This window comes from Bactrocera dorsalis, chromosome 1 (assembly GCF_023373825.1).
Source record: "Bactrocera dorsalis isolate Fly_Bdor chromosome 1, ASM2337382v1, whole genome shotgun sequence".
In the NCBI taxonomy this organism is placed as follows: Eukaryota; Metazoa; Arthropoda; class Insecta; order Diptera; family Tephritidae; genus Bactrocera; species Bactrocera dorsalis.
The window spans coordinates 7058212-7080974 of record NC_064303.1 but is presented as its reverse complement, the minus strand read 5'-3'; the positions used below and the strand labels follow the sequence as shown (position 1 = coordinate 7080974).

Here is a 22763-nt window from a genome sequence, read left to right as displayed (position 1 = left end):
GTGTATACATATAAATGATCAATATAACGAATTGAGTCGAAATCATCTAAAATCTGATTTCAAGCAAGAGATATCAATTTGAAATTATGTATACGTACTTATCTCCCCAAGAAGATGCTTACTTGTCAGAACTGGCATTATAAAATCGTTATAGCTTACAGCTGTCATACAAACTGAACGATCGGAAGCAAGCGCTTATATGAAAAACTTCTACATTTATTAAGCTATCTTCATGAAATTTTCCAAGACTTATTTTTCAATGCAACGGTACACCCTCCTGAAAAATTTCTTAGATCGGACTACTATAGCATATAGCTGTCATACAAACTGAACGATAAAAATCAAATTCATGTATGGAAAAGTTTTTCATTTAACGATATATCTTCACAAAATTTGGTCTGAGTTATTACCTTAAGCTGTGATATAATCTTTGAAGATATCGATCAGATCGGATTACTATAGCATATAGCTGCCATACATACTAAACGATAAAAAACAAATTCTTGTATGGAAAAATTTTTTATTTGTTGAGATATCTTTGTCAAATTTTACACAGATTACTTCGTAAAGCAATGGTACAATCCCTAAAGAAATTGTTCAGATCGGATAACTATAGCATATAGCTGTCATACAAACTGACCGACTTCTCTTATGTATATCACATGGGATTTTTGAAATTTCGCATAAAGCAAGTAAACCTGCAACTTTGAAAATATAATATTCTAATAGAAAATTTAGCGTTCAAGAAAAAAGGCCTTAATGATTTTTTCCATAAAAGTGCTCCCTTAAAAGTTATACACAGTTAATTTGAGAATATTCTCTTCAGGCACTGTGCATTCATGCAGTACACCATGTCGTATGAGTAACATAGCAAAACGGCCTTAATAATTTTTACATAAAACTACTCCTTTAATAGTTATACGCAGTTAAAATCAAACATCAGATGCTCTAAGCCTCAATTATTCAGTAACTGTGCTTTCATACAGTACACCATGTCGTATGAGCAACACTAAATTCTGTGTGTAAGGCACCTATGAATGCTCAGTTCATTTGATGCATAACTTTAACTGCATATAACTTGAAAAGGTGTTCTTTTATGGAAAAAATTAATAATAACTTTTTTGTAAAACATTAAATTTTGTATAATAATATTAAATACATAAAGTTGTAGATTTATTTGTTTTGGGTATAAAAAAATTGTATTGCAATAGATCAAGAAATTCCATGTAAAATACATTAGAAAAGAAAAATGTTTTAAGCACGGTTTAAATTTAAAATTAAGAGATTCATAATTTAATTTTATTTTTAAATTTAATTTTTATTTTAAAACCAAAGTGTGTAATCTCACTGATTTCTCCAAAAAAAAAAAAAATCAACCAATAACAAACACCCTAATGTATATATGCATACACACTCGAATGTATGTGCGTTTAATAGCGCACTTCTGCAAACATTTGCATGCCGCACATAAACACACACACACATACTTGCCGCAAATACTTGGCTTTTGTGCCTGCGCTTGAATGCAGTGAAAAGTTTAAAATTTATTGACGAATTGTGTAAATGCTTTTGTGGCTTCGCTCATTACGGCATTGCGTCGGCAGGCGCCATTATTAACGTTTGCTTGCGCTTTCACTTGATTTATTACCGTAAACATAATGCAATTGAGCCACTCAAGTGTTATCCGTTGTACATACATACACACAAATGTTAACATGTGTGGCTTTTTATCTTTAACTTCTTCATTGAGGCGTGATTGATTGCCAATCTTACACATATCTCACTTCCTTTCATTTATTTTAAGCTGCAGTTGGTTGGCGCGCGATTAAAAATTTATTTTGCTGCGTGAAATGCATATGTAGCAATTATATATGTTTTTTGCTCATTAAAATTTTTTTTCAGGCCATGAAAAATTATTGTAAATATATATAAGCGATGAGTTAACTTGAAAAATCTTCTTTGCTTTAGATAGCTGATGCCGTATATCTATATAACGGGTAGTCGAAAAAGTCTTTTCGTATTTCTAATCAAACCTTAACTTGTTTTTTTTTTATATTTATAATGAAAATTTGTTGGGTAGCACTGGAGTTATACGACTGCAATGATATCTATTCACAAAATACGAAAAGACTTTTTCGACTACCACATATATCTTACGATATAGTATCTATAAACAATTAATTGTCTGAATTTTTACTCACCTTTCTATAAGATAAATCGATAAATTTTGCATCACACAAAATAGACCCACACAGAAGTCGGCTAATGCTAAGTTTGCTAGGAAGAAATTCGTTATTGAGCGTAAGCGCCGCGATAATGTTACAACCAGTATCACAAGTAGGTTTCCTGTAAGCAAAAGAAAAATTAAGTTTTAGTATAAACTTTTGGTTAAATTATATAAATATAAACTTTTTTTAACATAAATACGTTGGATTAGTTTGGCCTAATAGACCAATGAGCCACGCATAGGCCAGTTTTGGTGCTCTGCGATACCACATTAAGATCAGTTACTAGGTTCTTGAGGTGTAGTCATACACTTCTATACTTGAGGTGAATTTTAACAGACTTTATGACCTCATTATCTTTACGTTTTCTTGTGATTAGTATCGTGGAGATCCCAGCTGCTTACGACTTTTGTTAATATTTTTTTAAGTTTTAGTACACTTCTTCTTTATTTATATAACAATAATATATCAGTATATAAATTATTATTCATCTCACCAATTTCCTTCGGTTTTTTGACTCATTTTAATCAAGAGACAAACCGAAGGGCATATAGCCACTTTTCTTATAGCAGAAATTGTTATTTTCTATACCATTACAATTCTATACCTCTAGGTTACGAACATAAGACTTAAAGATCCAAAGTTCATAAAGCACTGAACATACATATATTCGACTACAGAAATTGTTCAGATCAGATCACTATAGCATATAGCTGCCATACAAATCAACCGATGATTATCATAAAGAGTTCGATTGTTAACTATCGACTAATACTATCATTTTTAATAATTATTACATATTTCAAACAATTTCATTTACATTCCTTTCTAAATAGGTATATGTCTCCGCTAAATAAATCATTTAGTTAAGTTCGAAACCCAAAATTAAATTTATACTTGAAATTTGTTCTTTCCTGCTTTTTTAACTTTTATATGGCTTTAATGGTACTAATAACGAATTTAAATAGATTGCTTTTCTTAGCATGAAGAAACATTCAAAATCATAATCTAATAAAAATAATCCATAATTTACACATCAAATTGATGGTCTACCATATGATTCGAAAAATGCAGTGTTTCATCCGACAAATTGTTGCCATTTTGAAGATAATTATAAATGTCACTCTCAAAAAACGCTCGTCTGTTTTTTACAAACTTTCCTTGAAACGAATTTTCCAAGAGCAATATTAGTCGCTATTGACATGAATGGGTGCTATTGACTGTCAGCTGTGGACTATACGATTAGAGCCATACAATTATAGACAGAAAAAGGTATTATTCACTTGTTTCCAGCGCTTATCACTACGATTAGAACCTTAAAACCGTGGACAAAAATGTATACTATTCACTTGTTGTCAGCACTGGACTAAAGGTTAGAACGTCCCAATTAAACCAGAGCCCCAACTCCTCGCAGGTATGTGTGGTGTGACGTTATTATAACTTATTAACATAACTCCTCTTCTATTGTCCAACGTTGGCCGCTTCAAGGCAATTGTTTCCTTCAGACGGTCCAGATGTTGATAGTCTAGGTCCGAACTGCAATTCCATAATATAGAAAAATTCTTCCAGCCCATAAATCCTGCCTTGACAAACCTTTGCACTGGGTCATCGCGATTAGACCAAGAACGTTTTTGCTTGTCCAAGTGACCCACTTTCATTACTCGTAACTATCCGCTAAGAAATGGATCGATTTTATTGCGATTAACCAGCGATCTGCTGATTAAATTTTGCTCCATGACATTTATTTACGTATATTATCAACTTATTTTTGTACCCATAATTCTTTAAACGGTTCCAAATGATAGTCGGTCTTGACAATTTCCATTATTTTATCGAATTCTTCACAATTGGCCTTTCAGAGGGTGATGCCGTTTTGATATACAAATTAGCGGACTGGAATCGAGGAAATCAGAGTTTCTCATGACTTACTAGTATTATAAATACTATTCACATTTTCCGCCGCCAAACTTATATTTTCACATTGTCTGCGTTCATCTTTGACTCGTGCTCAAACAATGCTGCTACAAGCACGAAGTCTTGATATCTAACCTCATATAGCGTCGCATGGATCGCACTTATACAGATTATACAGAAATAATGGATTTCGTTTTACTGGACAATAATAATCGAAGGATGGAAAAGATCATGGATGAAAAGAAATATCGGCACCACTCGAGCAACCATCGCTTCTTATTTTATAAATATATTATAATAAAGACGAAAATCAGTGAAAGGCAAGATATTTTATATTATCTGTGGGTACAAATTACTTAGTAGATCAGGCCCTGTATCTGAGAATCAGACGCTTAAAATGCAATCAATTTGTATTTATATGCCTCTTTAGAAGTCTGCCGAGGAATATATCAGAATTCTACAGGCAAAAAATGATTTTTCAGCTCGGTTAAAGCAGTAGGTCAATGGTATTAAGCTAAAAAGAGGCAAATTTGTGTACATTTCCCCACATTTTTTTTCAAATTATTGTCCTTTTTTCAAAAGCTTAGTACCTATCGAAGCACCCTGATAGTATAAACATATAATAATAACCTTATAAGAGTACTAAAAATTACGCTTTTATACACAAATAGTAAACTCAACACAATCACTCCCACATCTCTAGCTAACTTACGCTTTTATAAAGCCCTTTTGTGCCTTAAAACAACAATTTATTAGTTTCAACCAACGTTGTAACTCTGTATTAAATTCAAAAGCGTTTTCAAGTGCATAAACAAGTTACAAAGCAACTTAAAGTTCCTCGTTTTCTTGGTACTTAATTCCTTTGCTTTCGAAATGTGTTGATACTTCGAGGAATTTGTGCTTCCATTATGTCTCCTACTTAGCCTCAAACTTTGTCACTTCTAACGATTAATTTCTTGTTATTACAGTAAGAAGTGCTTTTACGAACCTTTACATCAATTAGTAACAGCAACATGTTATTAACATAATGTTTACATGCTGCTTGGCATGCCATAACTCTATTACTTTTAACAGCGAACAGCAAGAGTTACATAAGGCGGCATGGATTCGTAATGTTTCTGCTCAGTAACTGTTTTTTTTTTTACTCTCTTGTTAAAAATACTTACAGGTGAAAGCAACAACAAAACTAGCTGGTTGAGTTTGATAAGAACGAGTAGGTGAACACCTCATCTCAGTGACATAATCCCTTACCTCAAATGTGTTGAAATGTGTTCAAAATATTTCATATTTCCAAGTAAAATTTCTGTGTAATCAAAAATATAAAACACATTTGTTTGGCTTACAATAAATCTCTACGGGAATTAGCTACAAACAAAAGAGCTTAAGCAACACGAAAAATGAATGACAATGACAAGAAGAGCGCACGTGGGCCTAAAGCCAGGAAGCGCACCACCGGGCTTAGTAATGACAGTCAACAATTTGAAAGAGTTGAAAATCCAAGCGAAAAACAGCCAAAAAGACAACTAAAAACAATGAGGATTATATAATCGGAAATTCTTTTAAAAATTGTCGCTGTTATATAATTACAATTGCATTGAAAAGAACCAAGTGCCGGCACTGCCGCATATTTAAGTATGCAACTGCCAACATTTCCTCTCCTCAAAGCAGGAGAAGCCACGGATTCATTGAAATTTGGTTGCAATGCAACGATTGCAGCCACAATCAGCAGCGCTGACGAAGGAAAATGCTGCCAGCTAAATATAACTGTAACTACTAAATACAAGTATATAAATATGTGTAGTTGTGTGTGTGTCTGTATGGCGGCAAGCAGGTATAAACATTTAATGACAAAAGTTTTTCAATTAAATTTTATTAACCATCTTAGTCTCGGTGAGTCGGAAAGTTTTTCACTTCTCGCCGCTTTCATTGTCGTAACCTTGGCTTTGACTTGACTGCGTGGCTCACTTGTGGCTCACTTAAAAAACTCTTGAGAAATTATGAACTTATTCTTGTCACAAAAGCAAATTATTTACAATGCAAGGAAAACAAGTTGAATAAATGCATAAATAATATTCACGACGACTAATTACAGGCAAACAACTGCGCGCAGAGCAACGAGTAGCAATTGTTATGCGAATATTTGTGAAAAGTTCTGTGCACTGGAGGCGCTCAAGTGTGGACTTTTGTGGCTTATTTTTCAAGTGCTTGGCTGTTTTGGCATTGAATATAGTTCGCGCTTTATTGCAATGAGTTAATTTATGAGTTTGAACTTTTTTTGAGAAAGGAAATAGTTTTAAAAAACATTATGATCTCTACAAGCCACTCAGAATGATATGTGAGATGAGCGGACACGGTTTCGCACTCTTTCAAAGTTACATATTCTGTCATGTAAAAAAATCACTGACGCAAGGCAATACAATAAAGTCATATTGCTTGATGTGTAGACTTTTAAAAAGGTCTATTCTGTCAAAGCTTGACTTAACTAAAGCCTTCGACAACAAAACCTTGGACAATGTGAAACACTACAAGAGGACATCTAAATCTAAAATATTTCCAAAACTTAAAAAATGGACTACAAATATCATCAGTAAATCCCAAACCTTAATATTCTAATACCGTACATTAACAAAATCTAATTAAATACAAGGTTTCACAGGTGATTATCTTCTTCTCACCATTTCAAACTTATATATCTTGTTTGAAACATAAGAGTCCGTCTCTTACTAAATCGAGACAGACCTTTTTCCCAAAATATAAAACAACAAAGAGACAAATAGTCAGTCAAGCGTGACAAAGTCCCAACGTAATCCTTATATCTCTAACCGTTCACTATGCATGTTCGGCACAGCAGCAAAGTTCTATGAAGGACTACTTAAACCTAGACTGAAAACGGCTATCAATAAAGAGACTCTCACCCAGACAGCACGGTCTTAGACCTGGAAGGTCAACTTTACGCGCTAACCGAAGCGTTAATGAAAATGTAGGAGTCGCACAAGATAAATGCTATTAATACAAGCGAATAGTTCTGTAGGCGGCTTTAATCGTTCGAAACGACTTCTATAGCGCAAGATGGGCGGATATGATGCAAGCTTTAGAAACAAATTTTAGAATCGCAGATTAACTCAACGCTGTGGTGCGAAGCTAACTTAGTAACAGAAAACTTCTGTACCAAACCAGAGAGGGATCACGACAAAAAGAAATTACGTCAGGAATAACACAAGGTTACATTTTAGGCCCAGACCTGTGGAACATTAGTTATGACGGAATACTAAAACATGCTGCCTTATTTAATAGACTATGCAGACGACATAGCAACATTAATCACAGCCCTAGACACAGAGGAAGCTCCAAGAAAGCTGAGTCAGATCATGTTACGGAGGCAAACATGGCTTGACTCACATAACCTCCAGCTCGCTAAAGAAAAAACCGAGCTACTACTGTTGACAAAGAAGCACATTCTTCTCGCAATAAGCATGCAAACGACTGAGGATAAAGCTGCGAATTACCTATGCGCAAGATTAAACTTCTGGGTAGAAATCCAGAGCACAGTAAAGGCAGCGAAAATCACCTCCTAACTTAGTAGACTAATGGCCAGTATAGGAGGGCCTACGCAAACAAAGAGAAAACTCTTAAAGTCAACAATCATCAGCGTCTTAGTATATGGAGCAGACATGTAAGGTATTGGTCCAGCGCAGCACATCGCAGCGCCACAGAGTTACAGCAGCTTACCGGACTGTGTCAGGTAATGCAATATTAGTCATAAGTGGTAAGGCTGCTATTGACCTCATAGCGCCTCAATGAAAAAAGCCATGGGAGCTAAAGCAAGCAGTGAGCTGCAAGTGGCACATACCGTTAATATGGTGTAACCATCTGATGATGCAAAAAAAAATTGTCTACCCCAAGCCCGCAAGAAAAAAGAAATCTCTAACCGGCTATCGAACTGCCTGCTCCAAATTACCCAAGCACGAAATGGTTGCTAGATATCAGTGAAAAAAGTTAGTTAGATGGATAGAAAAAATTTAAACTTGCAAGTCGTTTTAAGTTTTAGTATTCCTTTTCCTCTCTCACATAGATTCACTTAGCCCCAGTACTCTGATAAATTCGATATGATCCTTAGTTGGATATATATATGCCTACAGACCGCTTTGCAGTTTAAAATCAAGTACTTGAAAGTTTCCGGCTCCATGTCACAAAACCAGTAATTTTACAGGAGATTGAACCCATGGTAAACAAGTGGTTCTTGAGCTAGCAGTGTCCAGTGTTAAATGCTACGGTTGCCCGCAGTTCGTGTCATGGCAGGTTGAGTATGCTTTTGAACCTAGTGAGGTTATAACCACACATTACCAATTTTGTTTTGTGGCATGCCTACAAGTTGTTGTCAATATACATATTTCTTATCAAACCTATCAACCTTGCGAAGCAGCTTCTGTGTGGGTGTGGTATGGGAACCACTTTCAATATTAAGTTCCAGTTCTACCATCCTGGATAAAGCTAGAGAGCGAGCAAGTTTGTCAACCAGTTAATTTGCATTACCCCATTTGTGAGCTGGTACCCACATCTAAAGCACTCGGTTATAGACTGATAAGTTGTTCAGCCGTGTAGACCGTGAAGAGTCGATTCGGCGCCGTATGGAAGGACTTGGCGCATTTTAAGGCGAGACTCTTCAAAAGTCCCAAGAAAATTTGACATTTACGACTCAAAATTTTGGGCCGGTCGATTGGCATCCACGATAGTAGGATACATATCTCACCGCTAGACTTTTTCCTATGGGAATATGTAAAGTCTAAAGTCCATGTGGGCAATCCCGCTCGATTGAGGCCTTGAAGCAAAACATCACTCCAGAGAAACAACAATAATTATACGAAAAACCTAGTAAGATCTCAAAATGAGTTTATATCTCTACAGGTACGTTCAACTATAAGCTATTAACTGATTGTATTGATGATGTGGAAAAACGGTAATCATATGACCAATAAAGTTCACTCATATGCTACATCATGCTTCGTATCATCTGCTTCGTATCGTCAGCTTAAAATTATTAAGATACCGCCATTAAATTTTAGACACATAAACTTGTTGCGAAACTTCAAATTAATATCTTAACGGCAATCAATCACTCAGGCTGCCTGCAATGCATCACTCAACTAACAGTCGATGCAAAAAGTCTTCATTTAGTATAACTTATTTTTATTATTTTTTCAGACAGTGTTGGGTGCCCAAAGCCAGCATACTCACATGTTAAATGAAGGCCATAAAGCACAAATTAATTCGTTAGCCAGTGTCAAAACAACAACAAGAAGCATAGAAGAGCAGTGAGTTGCCAGTTTAGTCACGCCTGCCTACTCAAGCTGATTTATAACGGCGACGCCGGCATAGAAAAAAGACCCTTTCGTACGCACAGCCATATATTTTAGCCGCACCAAAATTTTCAAAAAACGAAAACTGAAAGTTGTTTGAAATTTTTTCGTCAATTTAGCAATAACTAACAGCAGCAGCAAGCCAATATGGACCCATGAGACTTGCCGGCAGTTTTGTGACACTTTTCATGTTCCAAGCCTTTTTTTTCATTATTTTACAATTTTTTTCTTTACATTTTTGTTTTTGTGCCGGCTTCACTTTCTAACTTTCGAAAATATTGTTGCAATTTCATTTTTTGTTATTGTTTTCTACAACGTACTCTCCAGGGCTGGCATGTGCTGGTATTGGCCGACTTTTTAAAGCCAGCAACATAAGCCGACATTACGTTGGCCGCTGCTGTCAGACGAATTTATGGCATTCAGCAGAAATGTTGGCCCAAAAGCTCTGCGTAAATACTTTGACAAACAAATTTTTTTTTCAACCAACACACTGCAGCAATGCTTGTTGCTATTGTTGCTATGGCGTCGTCGTTTATTGCCTGCAAAATTGTGTAGTTCGGAGCGATTTGAAGCCATCTTCAGACCCTGTCAGCCAACGCTTCGGTGCCTGGTAAAATGATGCACGACACAATGGCGCAGCAGGAGCAGCCAGTTGGCTGCAAGTTAAGTACTGCACCACAACAACAACGACTGGCAAGCATGCTTATAGGAGTACACTTGCGAAGCATGTGCTAGAAAAACTGCAACAATTTGCATAAATTGACTCTGTCTTTAGTGGCGTTCTTTCACTTCATTTTCTATCGCTTCAATTTGCATTCAGCGGCCCTCTCTATCTCCCTCTCGCCTAACATCTCACTGGCTTCACGCTCAATGGCTCACTATTTCTGGGAAGCCAACAGTGGCTAGCAAATTACATAATGCCATTGTGGGCAACGCAAGTTGGGCAGGGATGGAGGCGCAAAATCACAACTCTATTGACTGCCGCCGCTACGGTCGGTTAGCAATTTTACGGTGATTTTCAGTTTAGCTAAAAATAAAAATTGCAAATTGTCTTGAGTAAATTTATGCGACTCGTCTGCGCTGACTTGAGGCATGAATGCACAAACCTACATATATTTATCATATTTTATTTTGGGAAAAACTTATTCTGTTGAAAAGATATGTTTTGTATTTTTTTCTAGGAAAAGCTTTAGCTGAATGTATGTATATATGTATATCCTTATAGTGCCTCATTTTATTTCAATATCAATGAAGTTCTCAAGAGATCGCCAGATCCTAAAGAGCTTTTAAAAACTTTATCGAACATTTTGGAAGCTTTATTGGAAAGCTTTTTAAGATAAGCTTTGAAAAGCTTTGTCTGAATATATGTTTATACAGTTATATCTATAGACTGCCTGATTTTATTTCAATATCAATGAAGCTCTCAAGAGATCGCTAAATTCTATAGAGCTTTTAAAAGCTTTAGCGAAAGTTTTAGCGCAAGCTTTAGCTTTGGCGTATTAGTTTTCAAGATGTCGGTCTGAAATGTTGCACACATCTTTTTCGCCCCAACAAATTATTTATTTGTCGGAACCGTCAAAATCAGATCTCTAAAGCATATAGCTATTATCTGTAGATGTATCGATGTGAACTAAAGTTTTTGTTCTAGGTTAGGTTAGACTAGATTTATTTTCTGATCGCACTTGGACTACTGTAGGCAGTCCTTTGTGATGCCATAAAAATAGAACTCCTGTAATTTGAAGTTATAAGTCAGCAAAGCGTCTTGTGATCAATAAAAATTTGTTCAGCTGTTTAATTTCTATTCCCACCAGTTTGGTGTGACATTTGATAGAGTGAGCACTTAAATGCTTAAGCCTTGATCTCGCAAACGCGGAACAATGAAGATGGAAGTGACTCCACCTCGTCTTCTTTCATACAGTTTCGGCAGCTGGCGTCGGGTATGATTCTCAACCTTACAGCGTGGACGCCGATACGGCATGCTCCGTTAGAATTCCATAACCAGGCATAAGCTAGTTTTACTGAACCCATAAAGCTCACCGGATAACTTACGATATAATCTTGAGCCAATAAGATTCTTTCATAGTGCATAGCAACGCTGGCCAAGTTTCCGCCGCTCCCAGCTGTACAGTAGAAAAACACACCAGTAGAGCAGCGATTCGTTCCCATTCTACTCATAGAATACCAATCCTTGATCTCTTATGATTGATTTTGGGCTAAAAAGATCATTACATAGCGCATAAACCAATGGCATCCCAGCGTTGGCCAAGTTCCCGGCTATCCAATAATAATATAACTAGAACACACGAGTAAAGAACCGATTCCTTCATATTCTACTGATAGGATACCCTACTTAGCCTGATCAGCAGCTTCATAATTACCTGCGGTTCTGCTATGGTCTCGTATCCATACTAGTATTATAACAAAGTGACTCGCTGCTATTGATAAAGAGGTTAAGCATTCCTCAACCAGCCTTGAAGGCACGATTACTTAGTTCAAGGATAGAACCGCTGCACTGCTAGATAGTGAATAATCACTTCTTTGAAGGAAACTGCACCACGCAGTACCGCTTTCTTATTGGGAGTAACCTCAGCTAAAAAGAACACTTCAATAACCCGAAAGACTGAAACTGAAGTTGATTGCAAATTTCTGACAAAATATCTTTCCACCAATCTTTCGTCATTCATTGATCAAGAAGCTCACTGCTCCTGTCCTACAGCGGCTTCTAATAATCCTAACCTCCCTCGCGGGTATGTGAGCAGAGAAAAAGTCGGTAGAGTTTTGTTTGACGACTTTATGAACCAAAAGATCAGGTTTAAAGTCAAAGCGTATCAGAACTTCTGTATTTTCAGGTACGTGTTCATTTAGAAAGTCAGATTTTCAGAGTTTGGAAGCAACTTCGCGGTCATACAACTTCCAGCGTTAGCTTTGAGCACAATATGGAAAATGGATTTAATTGCTATGGTTGATGTGGACCTTGGTAAACCACACATGTTGATGAGCACCTCACGAGCACACTTGTAGGTCTTTTCTAGGACTCCCCACCACTTAAAGACTCCATAGAACATAATGAACACAATGCGCAGTCTTTACTTTTTTGGTTAAGAGTACGCCAAAATTATATGTACCCCCTTCAGGCTATATTTTTTCTAGTAAACAAATATTCCGCATATCATTTGCATTTATAATTTTATAAACTTCACTGAAGTTGAAGCTCTTTACTCAAAGCTGAAAACTCGCTCCTTACCACATTTTACACCTCTCCACATCCACTCCAGAACCAAACTAATGCAATTAATTTAGAAATAATTGCTGCTCTTCATGCACTTGCCGCTCATTCGCTTCACGCTTAATTCGCCGCATTAAAACAAGTTAATTAACTCCACAACCGCAAATATAATTATCGGCTATTGTCTGTCTAGAAAGCATATTTCGCTTTTTATATCTGTCTGTATTCATTTAATTTTTATTACACGAGACAAATGCAACGTCTCGTGCCGCAGTTGGCGGCCATTTTGCAACCGCGAACAAAGCCGCCAAACAATGCGACTTCCAGGCATTAAATGAGCAACAAGCTGCACGCTAGCAGCGGTGGATATGAGCAGTCGGCATTGTATGTAAGTGTGGGCGAATAACTAGCGAGACAATGAAGCGTGGAAAATAATCATAACTTCGTCGTATTAAAATAGTTATGCGAATACACGAGAGATAAGCGGACAATACTGGAGGCAGTTAAGGATATGCTTTCTATATATTATTTTTGAATCGGTAAAGTATGCTGTGGATAATAATAGAAAATGTCATAATAAATTTAACTTTTTTGCATCAAAAATTAATAGTAAAAACCAAAGAAGAAAACTTCGGCTGCAATGAAGCTATAATACCCTTCACAGAAGCTTTTATTATAGCATAAAGGCTGTAAAAAAATCTTGTTGTTGATTTTTAAGGGTTAATTTGTATGGCAGCTTTATGTTATAGTTATCCGATCTAAAAAATTTCTTCAAAAAAATTTTGCGATGCTTTGAGTAGTAACCTCAGTCAAAGTTGGTGAAGATATCTTGTCAACTGAAAGAGTTTTCCAAACAAGAACTAGTTTTTATCGTTCATTTGTATGGCAGCTATATGCTATAGTAGTCCTATCTCGACAAGTTCTTCGGAGATTGTACTACTGCTTCAGGCACCGTGTCCTTACAAAATATCGCGAAGATATCTCGTCAAATAAAAAAGTTTTCAATACAAAAACTTAATTCTGATGGATCAGTTTGTATGACAGCTATACGTTAGAAAGGTCTGATAACGTCCATTCCGACAAATATGCTGCTTTTTGGACAGAAAAGAACTTATGCAAAATTTCAGCTCGATATCCAAAAAACTGCGATATCCCTGTTCAGCTTATATTCAATACAATACCAAAAAAACATTATTACACAACCAACCATAAACTCAAATTCCGCTTTGTCATGCACTTGACTTTTATTAGCCAAAATGTCATGCTTTTTACTGCATTTTTATTTTAGTACCACACACAATAGCACAGTTGGCAACCCTGTTTAATGCATATCGTATTAGCTTGCCCACAGCATGCCGCCAAAGCTTCAACGTTATTGACAGGAAAAATATAATTAAAAATCGTTTTATTAATTAATGTAAATATGACAATGTTCGCTATTAAATGTGTACGGCAATATCCCTTTAGTCCTAGTCGTTTGCTAACGGAGCATTATTATTATTGCAAGCAGCCAGTGTAGTTGAGCTGCCACTAACATTTTAGAAATTAGCGGTAGTCAATTTTGGCAATTAATTTAAATTGAATAAATATTTGAGCGCAGTTAAGCTAAGGTAATCAAATAACAAAATATGGTGCTAATCTGCATAAATCGATATTGATTTTGCTGCTGAAGAACGTGATGAGCTAAATGGTTTTAATTGAAGTTTCAAATATTACGTATACGCAATGGCCGTCGTGTGAACTTACATATAGTCACCTAAAATGTAAAATAACGTTTTATAAAAAAAAATTGAAATTGATTTTTTTATTGCTTACGCTTCACTACATCATACCGCTTATATGAAGCAGAAAATTGTCAGCTTCCGCTGTCAGATATAACCAATATATTGGGTAGTCGAAAAAGTATTTTCGTATTTTTGATAAATAAATAAACAAATATGTACCATTTTGGTCGACAAATTTTTGCCATTTTTCCGCTAGAGGCATGATTCCATCAGTGTAAAACTTTCATCAATGTAAATCGAAATTTCCAGAACAATTACTGTGCTGCCCGAACTGATACAGCGTCTCCTTAAATGTCACAGACTTCATTGGTGACTTTCTACATTATTTTCACTCATTTTTGAATCTGTACCTTTTTTTCAAACTTCCACGAATTTAATTTTTTTTGTTAAATGAATCTCTCATCTTTCCAACACTATATGGTATGACACCATGTGATTGGTAACACTGGAGATATACGACTGCAACGACATCTATTGAAAAAATACGAAAAAACTTTTTCGACTATCCAAAATTAAAATGCAAAAACAAATTCTGTATCCTTAAACATATATAAACTTTACATATTTCTAAGAATTTTGCGCCATATTGAAAAATACTTACATTGACAATGTCTAGAATTTGTCTCGCATATATTAACTAGGCAGACACTTTCAACACACATATAACTCCTCAGACCACTAAGATTTGTGACATGGATATTTAATACCCCAACAATTCAACTACTTGTCACTCTAATCACCATAACCGAACCTTTGTCAATACATAAATTATTCAACGAAATCGGTATGTATTTAAAACATGGCAGAGGTAAATTCACAGCTAACAGGTTGTTAAGCGAACCCAAAAAATCAGACACAATAAATACAAAATTAAATTATGGGCTTCACACCTACAACAACAATTTCATATTACGAGATATTATAAATACTTATATGTATAAGTGTATATGTGTTAAATGTATAAGTGTTTATGTGTGCATACACATGAGTGGTTTTAAGGCACTTTAACAGTTGATCCTTTACAGTTTGTGAGCACCTTTAGAAAATACAAAAGTCAGCTCAGTTAACCCTTTATGGACTTTTAATATTTTTCGACAATTTACTGGTGGAACATACACATTTACTATATGTTTATATATTTATTTTTGTAAATTTATATATATTTGTGCCGTCAAATGCACAGCAAGGAGTTCACTTGTTAAGAGCTGAAGGAAAGCAAAAAGCAGCAGCAAAAGGCTGAATTGTGTCCAATTGTGTTTAAATAGGGTATGTATATACTAGGGTGGGTTAAAAAAATTTATAATTTCTTTAATTTTTTTCTGTGAGAAATTGGTCAGTGAAGATCTCAAAAAAATATCTTAAAGTATGAGCTTCTAATAGTACTAGATAGGTGTTGTGATTCCCAGGTAACTTTAAAAAATGTTTAATGGTGAGGCTTAGTAAAAGATTTTATAAAATAACTTTTCTAGAGTTTTAAAATTCCTATAGATAAAGAGACAAGATATCATGTTGTAAAAACAAATATTGAGCTATGAATCAACCTTTTAAATAATAATGTAATAATAGGAAACTGAAAAGTGATGAACCCCACTAACTATTAATATTAAAATACCTTCCTGAGGACCTTCCTTAATTCAATGGCATGTAATTGAATTATTACCTTCCTGAGGACCTTCCTAAGTATTAATATTAGTATTAGAATATGTCCGATACTTAGTGAAAGATTTTTTGAGTTAAATATTATACCAACCAATTCTTCAACGTATAAAATGAAAAAAATAATTGATTTTTTAACCACCCTAGTATTAACATACGTATGTATTATATAAGGTATAAATGCAAGTGTATTATGCCTTAACAAATATTTGGTTTTGCCATTTTTATTGAAAACAACTTGAGGCACTTTGCTCAATTACAAATATATATCGTCACCTAAAATGCAAAACCATTTAACATCAAAAGCAACGAAATTGATATTTTCATTGCTAACGATTCACTACACCATATTATATACATGTAGCATAAAATGTTCAGCTTCCACTGTCAAATATAACTAATATATAACCAATATATAACCAACACATAACCAACACATAACCAATATATAACGAATGTATAACCAACATATAACCTATATGTAACCAATATATAACCAACATATAACCAATATATAACCAACATATAACCAATATATAACCGCTTTATAACCACTTTATAACCAAAACTTAAATTTTCATTTTTTGTTTCAATATGAGTGGTTTTTGTTATATCGTTTTTACTTCGCCTGCAAACTTATGAAAAGTGATGTTACGTTATTTCGCATTTTAGGATGACGACGATATGCAGCAGTATATTAAACGTAAGTGTATAAACATAAGCATTGACAAGCCCTGTTCAAAGCCATTGAAGTGTAAAGTGTAAACAATTTAAAATTCAACACTTATTGTTCATGATAACGGTTAATAAACTGGCTGGCCAAAACATGACAAATACTTTTATATATATGTGTGTATGTTTGTGTGCATTTAAAAGTTAAAATAAAAAATTGCTAAAATATTCAGGATTCGTAGAAATATGTCTAGCAAGCAAATACTGCTAGACAATTGAATTATTGCTCAAGCGTTGCGATTTCTCAAAATTTTTGCCAATACTTCAATCGTCGTGTTGTAGACAAATTTGGCAAATTGTTGTCAATCGCACATAACGGGACTTAAACATGCCACGACAGTAAATAAAATACACAAAAATTTCATAATTTTTCAATAAATCCATTAATTTGTGAATATGCTGTTTATAAATTCTTGAAATTTCGACCAAACAGCTTAACTCATCTTGGTATTTTTACGCGCAAAAGTTTTAAAAATATTCATGAGGAACAAATTTAAACTTTTATGTAAAGGGTGGTCCATTTAAATATTCCCTACTTTTTTAAAGAAAAAATACAGAAACTTCCAATTTAATAGCGAATATTTATTAAAATTCGAAAGAGTATTCTTTGGCATTTAGTTTTTGAAGATTATCTCTTTCAAATGTTGGCCGCGGCAACGTCTCAGATGGAAATCGAGCATTTCGACTGTTAACTGGCAAATTACTCGCGTGATGTTTCGCTCCAAGGCCTGAATCAAAGAGATTTGTACGCATAGACTTTAGACGATCAGATAGATATATACATATAAATACGATAGACATCATATGGTCTTGGTGGCCAATCGACCGGCACAAAACATAAAATTATTTGCTCACCGAGGTGCAACCTGAATTTTCGTATTGAAAAAGTACTTTACTTGGATCACCCATTGAATTACCGGTATGAAGTAAGAATTGAGATTGGTAGGGAATATTTGTTCCGATCACGAGCTTTAATTTCAGGCATCAAATAGTTGTTTATCAGGACGGTCATTACGAATGTTTTAGTTATTTTTCGACAGCTGTCTTCCTTGTACGCATTTTGGTTCTTCTTCAATTGTACCAAAATTACTCATTTGCGACCATAAACAGCTTCGCGTAAACATTAGTCAGGAGATGTTGGACTCGGTCCGCGACGACCCAGATTTTCTCCAACTGGTCATAACTTGTGACCAATCCTATGGAAGCTACTCCTTGAGTCAAGACCTCAAAAAGCGCGTCCAGTTGAGTCGAATATGAAGCTTTTACTAACGATCCTCAAAGAGTCGTGCAGTCAACCAAAAATACTACCTGCAAAGTATGCGCAATTTCAGCGAAGCAATCTGACAGAAACGCCGGATTTGAGGGAGAACCAAAAATTAGCTTTTAAACCATGATAAAACCTCTGCTCACGCATTCCTGCTTGTGCAAGAATATTTGGCCAAAACAAAACAAATTAATGGTGCCGCAGCCACCGTATTTCTCACACTTCCCCCAATTTGACTTTTTTTGTTTCCAAAACGAAGAGGCCCATTAAAAGAGTACACTACGAGCTAAGAAAGATCACCAAAAATTACTTTTTAAGTGCTTTCAGAATGGGACCCGTTGATTTCAAAAACTTACGACTAACTACCCAAACAAGTCTTGGATAACAAGAGCAAACCCAGAACGAAAACGGAAAGCATTTATATTGGAACTGGGTTGCTCTTTGGTCCGCTTTTAGGATCCACCTATAGATATACAATCGATCTAGAGTTACTGCGACTAAAGCTAACTTTGAGGCTTCCCAAAAGCATCCCCTGTTTGAAATAATGGAACCTAGTGGCTACTGCTAGAGAACTTGCCAGCAACTCTCAGGACGTTACATGAATTATTTACAGGTGCCACTAAACGGCTTTAAACAATTTGTCAACACTCAGCAAGGCACAATCACACTTAAACCTTTATGATAGCTGCATTACACCAAATCAGGCAGTAAATTCTAGCTGCTAACCACATCAACGCATTGCGGGCAATCAACAGCTGCCAGTTGTGATGGTACCCACGCAGGCAGACAACACACGACCACCTAGTCAGGCAGTCAAGCGAATGTAGGATGCAGAGCAGTGGAGCAGGGAGACCGCAAACTAACATTAGACACCAGACATAGAGCCAAAGCAGCTGGTGTTGCGGTCGCTCTGTAAGTCAAACGCGTAATTCGCTGTAAATTTATTGGCGCGCGCACACAACTACACACATACATCTTCAATACAAAAGCAATTAATGGCACAACGGTGGGTGCTTTCCTGGTACAATTATAGCATTTTGCAATGCTAAATTTTGCATAGTTCATTACGCGCGCCGCTTTAGAGTGAAAAAGAGGGAGAGAGAGAGAGAGAAGGAACGGGGAGACAATGACTGCAAAGAGAGACGCGCATTTCCGCTATTTGCCACAATTCGTAATGTATTTCATTGTAGTTTATGGCTACCTGCTACTAAATTGTCTTCCAAACGCAGACGAACCATGCATTTATATTTTTCCATACTGTTGTTGTTGCTGTTTTTGCTATGTTGCTTTGCACGCCTGCACTAATTACGAAACCCGCAATCGCCATAAACAAGCTTGTACTTATGGAGACCGTCCACACTTACATACACATATGTATGTACATTAGGGCGTCCATTATTTACCAAGTTAGTTCCTTTGATGCGGCCGCCGAAGTTTCAGTTTGTCGCCCTAAAAACATTATGGAATGTAGACAAGATCATCGATAGAAGAGACTGTAGGAGGATGATGGGAATCCTAACTGATCACTGTCTGGTGCCGACACATGCCCGCAAGAGAAGGTTCGGGAATACTATAAATGTTTAGAGCAGGGCACCAGGGAAACAATGAATCATCTCTTGTGCCCTTGTCTCACATTAACAAGACTACGGTGTAAGTATCTGGAGTCTTCGACAGTAAGGTAGGAGAGTCTGTTAATTAAACGATAACTACCCTTCTTGGACTTACCAAGTGAACTTCATCTGATACCGCGGAAGACCAAACAGGTCTACATGTGGCTTATTCGCCTACCAGATTAACCCAACCTAACCTAAACATGATCCTGTGTCGGCCAAGGATTGTAGACCCACCAGTCTCTTGTCTCTCTTATTGAAAACAATAGAGAAACTGATTGATTCGCACTTGAGAGGTAATATTCCGAAAAATATACTTTCAAGGGCATAACATGCCTACCTTTGCAGTGTACACTCTTGTCACATGCTCGAGAGGACCAAGGCGGCAATCAGCAATGTTTTGCCGGAAGCGGTCATTAGAGTCTTGAATAAGTTTTGGGTTGAATCGAACCTTAAGTATCTGATTTTCAACCCTCACTGCGATAGAAAGATCGTGGCAAAGCGGGAACAACGGAATGTTAGTACGGGCACTCTACAAGGTAGAGTTCTCTCTCCATTTTCTCTAGATCAAGGTTGTCAGTTAACTTCTAAAAGAGACTGAAGAACTCGGCTGCTGGGTAATTTCTCTCGTGAATGACGTAGCTCCAATGGTTGAGAATTACGGAATAACGTATAAAAGCTAACTTCCGATTACTTTGTAAGCAACTGGGCTCAAGACGGTCTTTCTGTAAACCCTACCAAGACCGGACTCACAAAGAAGTGCAAAATCCCGCAGGAGCATCTACTTTCAATGGAAGGAACGCGACTTCTGCCGACAGAGCGAAGTTCAAGGGCTCATCATAGACAGAAAGCTCTCGTAAAAACTCAACATCAATAAAAAGCAAGGAAGGCATCGGTTGCTTTGCATTGCAGCAAGGGAGCCATGGGCAAAAAATGGCACTCTCAGCAAAGGTAGTTCTTTGACTTTATGAAACTATAGTTAGAAAGCAAAAAGGACTACATTTGAGACGAACTACACCAACCATGCTCCTAAACGCCTTGCTACGCATAGCACCGGTGGACATAGCCGCAAGGTGTATAGCAACAAAAACTTTTCTCAAGTTCTAAGCATCTGTATACTTGAGGACAGCAACTCCGGACACGCTGGAATCTTCACAACCTTTAGTTTAATTTCAAAATACTTGAATTACCGAGCTTATTCCTGGCTGTCGTTTCACTGCTTGTTTACCTTCGAGTGAAGTATGTGATGAAAGGACTTGTTGGAAAAGGAGAGTGGGGTCGGAAATTTTCTATCAGCTCTGGTTTTTGTAATTAGCAGCAGTATTACATCAAACTGCAAGACCTATGAGCCTGCTAAGACTTGAGACTTAAGTCTCAATAACTACGAAATGGAAGGAGTAGGAGTTCCGTTGGCTTGTTGTGGATTCCTACTGGACTTTTGGCTGACCAACCTGCTAAGACCAGAATCTTGAGTCTCAATAACTGCGAAATGGAAGGAGTACGAGTTCCGTTGGATTCCTGTGGATCAACTCAATATGTCTTCTTCTACTGTCCAACTTTTGTCAGATCAAGGCAAAAATATTCCGGATCTCATACTTTCAGACATCTAGGGGAAATAACGAAAATACTTACGATAGAAATAAAACAAATCTAAGCAGGTTTGTGTTAGGTTCAGGGCATTCTGCTGACAGCTGATATCCAACCACAGACGTTCTTCATCTGGCTTCAAAAGAACTGTGGTGGTTAGTCTTAGTGTGATCCGTTGTCCTTCAGAGGGATCTGTCATCTAACCTAACCTATCTTAACATGGTAAATAAGGGACACCCTAACATTTATACACGGTCCACACATCCAAATGTAAATAATTGATATTTCCGTTGGCCAACAGTTCAACCAGTGTGGGTGTATGGGTTTAGCAAATTATCATGTAACTACCAGCATATCAGGCGCAAACGCCCACACACACACACACACACTTACTAACACATATAGACAAACATTTGTGTATGTACTTACAGTTAAGTGCATTTGTGAGCACATTGTACCGTTAAATGTTTGTATCAGTTAACACATTGTTGTCCCAAGTGCACTTTGTGGGAAATATAAGCATGTCTGTGTGCGTGTATGTGTATGTGTGAGTCAGTGTCTGAAGAGCCATAAAGGCTACGCACAGAAATGATTAGTGCCACAGAGTATGGCTGTAATTTAGCAGGATAATTACAAGCAGCGCATAGACGACTACTGGGACAGCGGGCACATACAGTTAAATATCAACATACACATAAACATGTGGATATTTGCACATAACAATGCAGCTCTGTAAGCCTTTTGCTTGCTTAATAAATATGTGCATGCACAGCAATGCATCTAATGCTTTTGAATGCCTTGTGTATTTACTTGCAAACTATAAGTATTTATTTATGCTTGTTGTTGTCTACCACAACAATGTTTGCAGTATTATGTTGATGTGTATTCAAAGTGCTGCCCTTTTAGTCATCAAATGGTAATCTCTTACGGTATCTTAAAAAAAGTGTAATTAACAGTCATGAACTATAATTTCCGGTTAAATAGCAGAGCTTCTCAAATGCATGACTGGTAGATTTACATGTAGTGACCTCGTATAAATATATTTGTACAATATATATATATAATATATATTTAGTCTTCTTGACAATTTGTTTAAAGCAGTAAAGACGAGTAAGAAAAGCCTAAATTCGAGTGTCACCGAACATTTTATACTCTTGCAACTTGTAGGAATCAAAGCCAAGGAAACTCCTTAAGATGCTAATAGTCAGCCAGAGGATCGGAATCTAAGCAATTTTATAAATACTCGTTTGAGTAAGACACGTTCTGTAATTTTCAATTAGTTAACACAAATACGTAGGCTGCTATATATATTCTGGACTAGGAAACACTAAGTGTTGTCAGGTGCAATCTGACATTTCCATTGGAAAGTTTGACATTTTTAGCATAACATCACTCAGAACGTTTTGTA

At 36.3% G+C, this 22763-nt stretch overlaps 1 protein-coding gene across 1 annotated transcript in view; it reads right to left on the bottom strand.

Moving 5' to 3' along the window:
* LOC105225341 (uncharacterized) overlaps positions 1 to 22763 on the bottom strand; it is a 93779-nt gene that overhangs the window by 29909 nt on the left and 41107 nt on the right. Inside the window, exon 3 of the mRNA XM_049446759.1 lies at positions 2202 to 2346. Coding sequence (XP_049302716.1) covers positions 2202 to 2346 — 145 coding nt within the window. The remainder of the gene's footprint in view (positions 1 to 2201; positions 2347 to 22763) is intronic.